At 47.3% G+C, this 9,620-nt stretch overlaps 1 protein-coding gene across 1 annotated transcript in view; it reads right to left on the bottom strand.

Annotated features, from left to right (window-relative positions):
* Nucleotides 1-450: 450 nt before the first annotated feature.
* Nucleotides 451-9,620, bottom strand: part of PRKCH (protein kinase C eta) — a 121,620-nt gene continuing 112,450 nt past the window's right edge. The window contains exons 13-14 of the mRNA XM_082059466.1: nt 2,923-3,066; nt 451-1,449 (exon numbers count right to left, since the gene is read on the bottom strand). Of these exons, the coding sequence (XP_081915592.1) occupies nt 1,303-1,449; nt 2,923-3,066 (291 nt within the window). The 3' untranslated portion in view covers nt 451-1,302. The remainder of the gene's footprint in view (nt 1,450-2,922; nt 3,067-9,620) is intronic.

Raw genomic sequence — 9,620 nt, 5'->3', positions numbered from 1 at the left:
GAGGTTTGAAATCCTTCATCTTCTCCAGTAATTCTTCTATGCCCAAGGAAAAGGCTATAATCCTGACATACAGCTTCAGGCTCAGCAAGGAGTGCAAAGGGGTGCCATGGAGCTACAGAAAAATCATTCAGCTTCCAGAAGAGCGGGGACGGCACAGAACCACCTCCTGGAGTGTCTGGTTTCTACAAACTGCACTGAAAATTAGTCTCAGTCTGTCTGTGGCAGAGGCTTGAGGCTGCGAATGATAAGAAGTGCCCTGTGAGTCATAAGTCCTTAAATCCAAACCAAACCAAGTCACCCTATTTCTTAGATAAGGTTTGTTGCTCTCTTAGGAGAAAGTTGTCCTTTCGTGTTACCTGTTGGTTGACAACTCTGCTTTCAAGCAGTTTACCAGCTCTGTGGCTCCCATCACAATAATGCTACAAATAATTTAAGCACTACCACTTTGGATCAAAATTTTAATGGGCACTAAAGCCACAAAAGGGGCTCTGTATAGCATAATTAAATAGAATGGGCCTAAATAAACAGTAAGGTTTTACAAGTTATATTATAGTTGAAAACAGCTGGGAGGCAAAGAAAGGAGCATTGAAGATGCATGATGTAAAAAGGCATTTCACAGAATGCAAACACTAAAACTTTTCATATCGCACAAACAGTAAAACACTATGAGCACATGACTTCCCTTTGACTTGGAAGAATCTGTGTGGGGCACAGAGCATTTGCTTTTTTTCCTTCTGCTAGTTGGCACAATGAAATATTTCACACGGAAACCTAAACAGTGGCAAAGAGAGCCATTTGTCCTTCGGAAAGAAATAAATACTGCAGAAACAGGTAAAGTCAGTAGGAACATCTGGTTCAGTCAGGCCATGGGATGCTGGATCATGGCTCCAAAATGCCGGACAATGCTGGGACTCCTCAAAATAGTCTTGCAAACAATCAGAACTGTAACAAGTCTGTTTGGCTCAGGGCTGCAAGACACTTGTTTCATGCTCATGCTGACTCCTCGAATCCACTGCAAGCAGCGACATTCAGGCTGAGCCAACTAGCTCAGCATTTAATTCTCTATCTGCATCAGCTATTTACAATATCATGTTTGTTCCACCCCTGTCAATATTTGATCCGAGAGCTGCATAAATCCTATAAACACAGGAAAGTTTCAATTTCACATTAAGGTAATGTTGACAGTGGTGCTGCTGAATCGTCTAAAGTCAGTGCACTGTTACTCTTTGAGAGTGAAATTTCTGGTAAACTTGGTTTTCATTTCCTCCCAGTCGTCTCAGCAGCCCTTCCCCAGAGCCGTAGCTATTGCTGCAGTTCTGGGCTTGTGAACGAAAAGTTTCTAAATTCATCTTGGTTTATCATCGGAAGAATTCCTTCTTCAATGGGAGTCAGAATGGGCTCCTCTTTTATAAAATCTGGATCAAAGTTGCTCACGTCATCTTTGGATTTCTGTCAAACAGAAAAGGCAAAGGAAAGAGATGTTAAACGTATGTATCATCTGCTTGATCCTCGCTCTGCATCTAGTCTAGTCTAGTCTTGAGCACAATGAGCTGTCAACCTCCACAACCCAGGCTGGGCTTACTGAAAGCTTTTTCTGGGGTTGGACCGGGAGCAGCTGGGTGCCCCCACAGAGCCTCTATCAGTGCAAAGCCTTTTGGAGCCTCTGTGGCTTCTGACAGGGAACTCCCCCCTCTGATTTAACTCACACCACCTCTGATGAGTTGCCTCTCTGGACAGGGCAGGGCACATAAATCAGTTCCTTTCCTCAAGTGGCAGCACAGACCAAGCCATTCAAAGCAGTTATCAGCCGTGCTTCCATTTAGCTGACTCCACACAGTCCCTCCTTATCTGCTGGGTTTTTTGCAGGGTGTGTGGGGGGGTGTACACTCCTCTATGCGCAAGCCATTAAACTTGCACAATAATGAATTACTGGGCCGTGGGAAGACAAATGGCTTGGCTCCAGGTGCTGGATTTCTTCCTTCATGCCATAAAGTGGGACTGTTTACAATGCACACACACAAACTGGGTTTGTGGCACATTTTGACATGGCATGTGTTTTTCCTGCACCCAGAACAAGATGTTTTGTTGACATTGAAGCCTAATGTTCCCAGATCCTGTCTGGCTCATGCTGGAGTAAGTAGGCTCCCGTGGCCTTTGAGTCAGGACAAGAAACAACACAAGACCCTGATCTTGAGCTGCCACAGCTTCCCCGAGTGCCTGATCCTGCACCCAGCGATCTCCACAGGGCAGGACTGGGTTGATTGTTGCGACTAAGAGCTTGCAGAGTGACCACAGCATGAGACAAAGCCACTCCACGTGACAATTTCAGAGGCAAGGAAGCCACAGAGACAACCTTGGGCAGGCTCTCCATGGAGAGCAGCACTCTCCTATCACAGAGCATCCTTAGGGCTGTGTAGGACCACTAGGAAAAGGAGCAGCAGTGTCCTTTGCAGCCTGTCTGCCATGTGAACAACTCAGCTGACAACGTCCTGAGCAGGGAATACTGTGCTGGGTGTGGAACAGACAGCGATACGAGAGACACAGCCCAGTTGTGAAGGGGTGGCTGGAACAGCCAGGATGAAGATTACTTACACTGTTTTATGTTTGGGGCAAGGGGAAGGGTTGTTAAGTGCCTAATGTGCTGCAGTTGCTTTTACAAACCTGCACCTTTTGGCTGGGCTGCCTTTGAAAACCCAGCATGGAGAGGAAAAGTGACCTGTATAACATCAGGTAGCCAACCAGCAGCCAAGCCAAGACCAGAGACCTCACCTCCTGGCTCAGGGTTTTTTGTGTCAAGGTTGCGCCCCCTTCACCTCCTTTCCTGTCTCATGGTAATAAACCTGCTCAGACAGCCCAGAAGAGGAAAAAAAAAAAAACCAAACAAACAGGAATCCCTTCCCCCCCGCCCTCCTTCCCACGTACAATTCGGGGCCTGAACGGTGGCTCCATCTGACGCTGGTTCAGCAGGTCCCAGTCCAGATCTTTGAAGTAGGGGTGCCGCAGAATCGCGCTCTCGCCGCCCAGCCCCGGGCTGCCCAGCCGCATGTTGGGGTTCTTTGTCATGAACTGCAAAATAACAACAACAAAAAAAGACTGTTTGTTTCCTCCCATCCGGCAGAGCCACGGGAGAGGGACCTATTAGCAATCGCACAAAAGCTTGTCCTCAGCTTTCCTGTTGAACCCAGTTGCTGGCCAGACTTCTCAATTTCATTGTACTGGAACTGCATGCAAGGAACTTGACTCATTCTCTAGAGGAAGAAGTTGGGGTGTATTTCTCCTTGGTCCCTTTTCTTTTGGTCAAATCCTTGGTTACCAAAATGAGAAAGCTGAGTTGCATCGTTTGCAATATTAGAGATGTTGCACAGTGGTTTTGGTGGTTATTCATTTCTATATTAATTTCTCAGGAATACAAGCTCACTCTCAAATGCTGCTCACCAGCCAGCCAGGCTTTGGACTGGAGTCAGTCCTGAGCTGTGCCTTTTTCCTAAACCTCAGCCTGCTGAAGCGCAGCCAGAAGCCTACACTTTCCTTCCTGTCGTCTCAGGAAACAGAAGAAAATGAGCAAGGCGCTGGCTTTTCAAGGCTGGGGCTTTTTGAGCCCCCCAAGCCCCAGGCAGATGAGAGCAGACAGGTGACCATCTCCTCTCTTGCTGGTGAAACCCTATAAAGAGGCTTTCTTTTTGTAACATTTTTACTCTGCCACCAGTGAAAACAAATCTCAGTCAAAGTGCTCTGATTTGCCAGGGAGCAATAAGCAAAGCTGTACATCATGCACACGGCGCGGGAGGGCCGTGGCGGGTGCCCTTTACGTCCCGACAAGAATGATGAAGTGTGAGTGTTGTGGATGTTTCTTAGGGGGAAGGGAAATATTGAAGGAGGAGGGGAATCCCTTCCTGGGGCAGGAAAAGTGCTAGTTGGCTTGTTAATTTAGGAATCTAGTTCTTAAAAATTCAGTAAAAACTGATCTTACCCCTCGCCTCAAGTATTTCTAATTCATTGGAGAAATCAGGTTATGTTTGAACTGTGAAAAAAGCTGCTTTTATTTGCCTATTGAAACAAGGAGGTGTCCAGACGATTTCCTTGAAGATGAAAGAGCATTATGTTTAGCAAACAGCTGAACCAGCCAAACCAGACAATCGGTCACTGTTTCAGAAATGACCAAGTCTGCTGCATCTGAGCAATGGGGAAATGAAAAGAAGAGGAGGTGCAGTGAGAGACCAACTTCATTCTGACTGCAGGAGCTTTTCAGAAGGTACAAATCCTCCTAGGACGAAGGGATAAAAGATCTAGTCATTCTCTACCTAGAGAGATGATGAGGAGAAGAAAGAAGACTGCCAGATTCCCTATGGCAGAACTGTTTTCCACCATCCCACCCCAAAACGTCAGTGGAAAGAGCTGCTGAGCGCGTCCAGATTTCTAAGAGCAGTCACCGGGACAGGAGCAAAGCCAACATGGCAGCTGCTTCTGAGGACTCTTCAGCTCTCAGTTATGCAGCATTTCCAGGGTCAGGCCCAAGGACAAGCACAACTTCTCTGTCTCCCCAACCCTTTCAACCTGTTTTTCTCCCTTTCTACCAGGAGAACCCAAACACAATTTGTTTCCCAAGAGACTCTGCCCCAAAACTTCTGTGGGATAACGATCCCCAGACAACAGCTTGGTTTCCAAACCAGAAATGGGTCAAGCCAAAATCTCGGAGAGACCTGCTTCAGACAAGCCTTTGCAAGTCTCAAGCTAAACTTCTTTGGTTTGCAAAGCAGGTCAGAAATCTCTTAGCAGCCCCATCTTTCTTCAGAAAATCCCTGCCCAGCTTCTTTGTCCCCACAGATAGGTATCTGCACCTCACCAGCTCTTATTTGCATTGCTGGAACAGCTAGAAAGATCAAACAATATCAGAGCTTGCTGCTGCTGGGAGTGGTATAGTCCAAAACAGTCCCAAAACACAAGATACAGAGAAGGAGAGCTGGGAATAAATCCCATGTCTCCTGGCTCTTGACCTACCACCACCTCCATTAGACCAGGAAGCTTCTGCTAAATCACGAGGGGGAAAAAAAAAAGCAATCATGAAAGCAGATAAATCTCTGAAAAGGGCTGGTAACATGCTCTGCTAGGGTTCCCATTCATGCTCAACCATATAAGACCAAAACCTAAACTGGGCTGCCCATTCCCAGACCAGCAGAGTCCTGGGATACAAAAGTGTGTTTACATTCCCGTTCGCTTGTTTTGGTCCACAAGATGCCAAAATTGCACCAAGCGAAGGCATCCGATGCAACAAGCCGAGAGCCAACATAAATGCATTCCTGGCTGCTTAAAACACCCTTTTTGCTGGGACAATGAGGATTAGCCAAGGGTCATCCCTTGAGGTGGGCTGTTTTGAGCTCTGAAAAAGCAAAGCATAACATTCAAAAAACAACTGTTCGGGTTCGACCAGCATTGGACCCGCAGATTGAGAAACCTAAGTTGGGTAACTCTAGGCACCATCTACCCCAATGTTTGATGTCCAAAGGAAGCAGGAAGAAAGTGAAGGCTTCAAATTCACCCACTGCTGGGACACGTCCCCTGGTTGGCGGCTGAGAACGATGCTGGGCTGCCACGAAACCCCTCTGAATTAATCCTTGCCTCTGACAGGAGTGAGCTGACCCACAGGACACCCCACCAAGCAGCACCTTCCCCAGCTGTCAGGCCTGAGCTCAGCACTGCTGCTTTTCTTGCTCTGTAAAAACAGGGCTTTGAAGGCACAAGGGTACTAAGGGATTAAGTGATCCACCAGCACTATAAACCACTCTGGACAAGGTTTTGCAGACACTGCAAGTGCCTAACGCAGGCTAGCAGGACCTCAAAAGTGAGTATAAGTCATGCATTCCAAAAAGAGCATCAACGCAGCATGAAGAGGCCTCCTTTCCATGGCAAACTCACCCCAATCTGCTCCAACAAAAGGGTGGAATATTATTTCAAAGGATAGTCCGTCTCTTATCGTTAACTTACATACCTGATAAACATATTGTGTGCTGTGTTGAGACCTCTCAGTTGCATCTGTGCATGGGAACAGGCACTGAAAATGTTTTATTTAAGCATCATCGTGCAGTACATAAAATATGTTCCTGTGCTCTGGGCAGCCACAGCATCCCTGCAGGTTACTCAGCCTGCGGATGTTCACACTCCTCTGCACCCAGGGGCTGTGACAGAAAACGAGAGATTGGCCATGGCTGCTGTTCCCTTATGTAAAATCTCCTGGTGAGTTTTGGAAACAGTTGGTCCATCACAGGCTGGTGAAGGTGGGGTGTTTTCCCTGGGAAGGGGCTCCAGTCTTTATTTGGCAATCAGGCTGAAAGGCAGACCTGCAAGCAGTGACTCCAACAGAGACACTACTGATGCTTTGCACTGGAACAGAGTTACTTGCCTTACTATAAGAGGTATGTAAGATAAAAGGCATTTTTTTTAAGACAGTTTCCACCAAAATTAATAACTAACCCTCTCAAACACTGTTGGAATTCACCAGGAATTATTGCACTGGCAAAGAAATGGATGAAATGTTGCCAGGAAAAAAACAAAAGACTATACTGACCTCTCAAAAGCCCATGAATCCTTCTCTTTCTCTGCCTCAGGCCGTACTGACATTTCTCAGCTGCTATAGGGTAGCATCTGACAGCCCGTCTCACGCCACCTCCACTATCTGATGGCACTTCTAGCAAAGCAAACAAAGGACCTGGGATTTCTGAGCAACTTAATTACAAGCTCAGCCTTCATCTCTGAAGTAAGTAGCTGGAGCCCGTACTCAGGTCTCCAACCGTGTAAGAGGCATTTCTGCGGCAGGAAGGGTGAAGCTGGGTGCCCCGAGCACCCAGATGCTGCCCTCTGCACACGACCAGGCTGCGCAGGGGAACGGATTTTGGAAACGCAGCTGATCTTTCACCAGATCCCTTCGGCAATATTCTGAAACAGCTGGAAAATGTCTTACGAAGTGTTGGCTGCTCCTGGCATCCACCGTAAGGCCACAGTGGGATGGACTCTTGCTTCCCAGGTCGGAAAGCCCTAAATGTCCTTCCAAGCACAACCCAACAATGTTTTTGCAGGTGGTAAGATGTTCAGCAGAAATTTTTTTGTGGCAAGATGTCATCTCCTTGTGTTTACTGAGTATCTCTAAGTTTGTATGATAATTAAGAATTCACCATGAATCTCAGCTTTTAGCACACAGAGCCCGGTGAGGAAACACAGAGAAAAAAAAATTCAACAGTAACAAGACACCAAACTAGAGATGTTCCTGAGCAAAAAACTCCACATAATCACTCAAATCTAAGATGCCTCCCAGCAAAACCAATAGCAAGACTATCAATCCTAAACTTGAGCCAGTCAAGCCCTCGCCCTGTGGTCACATCCAGCCGTGAGTAATTATTCCATTCCTGGTGTAAAGAGCCCCTTGGGAGCATCCACAGACGGGGTCACTTTGGGCTGCAACAGTTTGCCAAGCAGCAAACTTGAGTGAGGCTCTGACCGACCTCAGCTAACCCCTCTCAGCAGCATCGCAGCCAAAACCAGCAGCTGGAATGAGCCAAAAACATGACTTCACAAAATCATTTGAAAACATCTACTGAAAGAAAACGTAGCAAGCCATGACAAGAAATTAAAAGCTGGAGATTAGTCCGCAGAAGGCCCGTGAAGTTACAAGGGAAAAACGCAGACGTAGAAGTGCCAACCGCTGGGAAAAATCTGCGTCAGCCCTGGGAGCTCAGCCCGTGAGCAGGTGATGGAGAGCAGGGGACCTGCACCGGTCCCCCCCTTCACCCGCTACGTGCCTTGGACCACGCTGGGAAGGGCTCCAGGTCTCCAGACTCCTCCAGTGCTGCTCACATGCAGCATCGCAACTTTGGTCTCAAGAGGCTGAGTCTGCAAATTAGTCTGGAAGTCAGTGAAGGGATGTTTGCACAAAACAGATGTTTCTAAGCATTAATTTCATTGAATTTGCAAGTTCCCTTTCTCAATACTGGGATCCCTGATAGGTTTTACGTAACTCATATATGTGCTATTTGCATCAGGATAATGAACTTCATGAGAAATATTACAGTGACTAGATTACGTGAAATTGTGTCACATTCCAGAGAAACACCAACAGCCCGGATCCCTTCTCAGAAGTAATGCACTTCAGGAAGAAGAATACAACTTCCTGCTCAGCTATTCCTTTCACACAGCCAGCCATCTGGATGAGGAAGAAACAGTTATTTCTTGTATTAAAGAAAGTCTTAGATGCACCAGCTCCCATCACAACTCGATGCCCTGGGCAGGCTGTATTTACCTTGCCCCCAAGCAGCTCATCTTTCAAGTGCAAGTGCATGGCAGAGATGGAACCTCTCCCCTGTCTTACAAGCAGGGAACAGAGACCCCGAGAAATTAATCCCTTTATTTTGCCAGGAGCACAAGGGCTGCCTGTCACAGATACAATGGCAGACCCTAAGTCTCACCTCCTCTCCATCATGGCACTTGCCTCAGAGAACCCCTATTCAGGATTGTGCCAACACAACAGTCAAGCTCAAACCATCAAAGGAAGGCATAATTTCCTTCTTCGTGGTATTAACATTTCCTGCCTCTTGCTGTTTCTCCTGTGTTGTTACCAAAGTGAAAATCAGCAGCAGCACAGGAGATTTATCACCCCACAGTCTCCCCTCCAGTAAGGAGGGAGAGCAGGGAGATCGGGAGATACCCAACAGGCTCATCTTCATTAAGATTCATGAGCTAAACTAACAGGGCAGAAATTAACTCGAAAGGAAATAAGATTTCTCAAAGATCTATTTGATCTCAGACAAAAGGGAATCGTTATATAAATAGAGCAATTACTCTAATTAAGGCTTCCCTCCATGAATCTCTCAAACGAATGCTGCAGTTGCTGAAGACAGTTTGGCCGCCTATTACGTAAGGCAAACAAACCCGCAGTCTGGGGATTCATCAGCCTCCATCCACCCCTGAACAAAAGAGAAGAAAGATGGCTCTATGGCTCCGTCTGTTAACGTCTGTATGATTTTTAATGACTGGAAGCCAGGAGGCATTAGCATAGCAGAGAGACTTTTTTTTTTTAATAGAAAAGCTGTTCTTTTGAGCCAGTCTTGTCTTTTGCTCTCTTGGGCAAGGCTCCCATCACCTATCATCGCAGTCCTGCCGGGGCAATGCTCACAAACACGCCTCGCTCCCCATACCAGAGCAATCCAGGGCTCAGTCACACAAGTGGGTTACAGCGACCGAGGGAGCCCATTTTCAGCTGAAGGTCCACAGCTAGGAGCAGGGTGGTGGGAGAGCTCTCCCATGGAAGTCCTCGTACTTACGGCAGCTCAGCTGGTAGCTGGTAACTTAAACTGCAGCGATTCAGCCGTAGGTATGAGCCAGGCGCTTGGGAGCCCGAGTCCTACTGACATTCAGTGAGGACTGTGCTGCTGAGAGTAGGACTTGGGGTCACCACGTCTCTCTCGAGTGCTGCCTCTGTTTTACACTGGGGATTTGCTCTGATTGCATCAGCTCTGGTACCCTCAGCACAGGAAAGACGTGAACCTGTTGGAGAGGGGCCAGAGGAGCCACAAAAATGATCCGAGGTGGAACAGCTCTGCTGTGAGGACAGGCTGAAAGAGTTGGGGTTGTTC

This window comes from Streptopelia decaocto (assembly GCF_964273445.1).
Source record: "Streptopelia decaocto genome assembly, chromosome: 7".
Lineage (NCBI taxonomy): Eukaryota > Metazoa > Chordata > Aves > Columbiformes > Columbidae > Streptopelia > Streptopelia decaocto.
The sequence above is the reverse complement of the archived record's forward strand: the minus strand, read 5'-3'. Positions and strand labels throughout refer to the sequence as shown.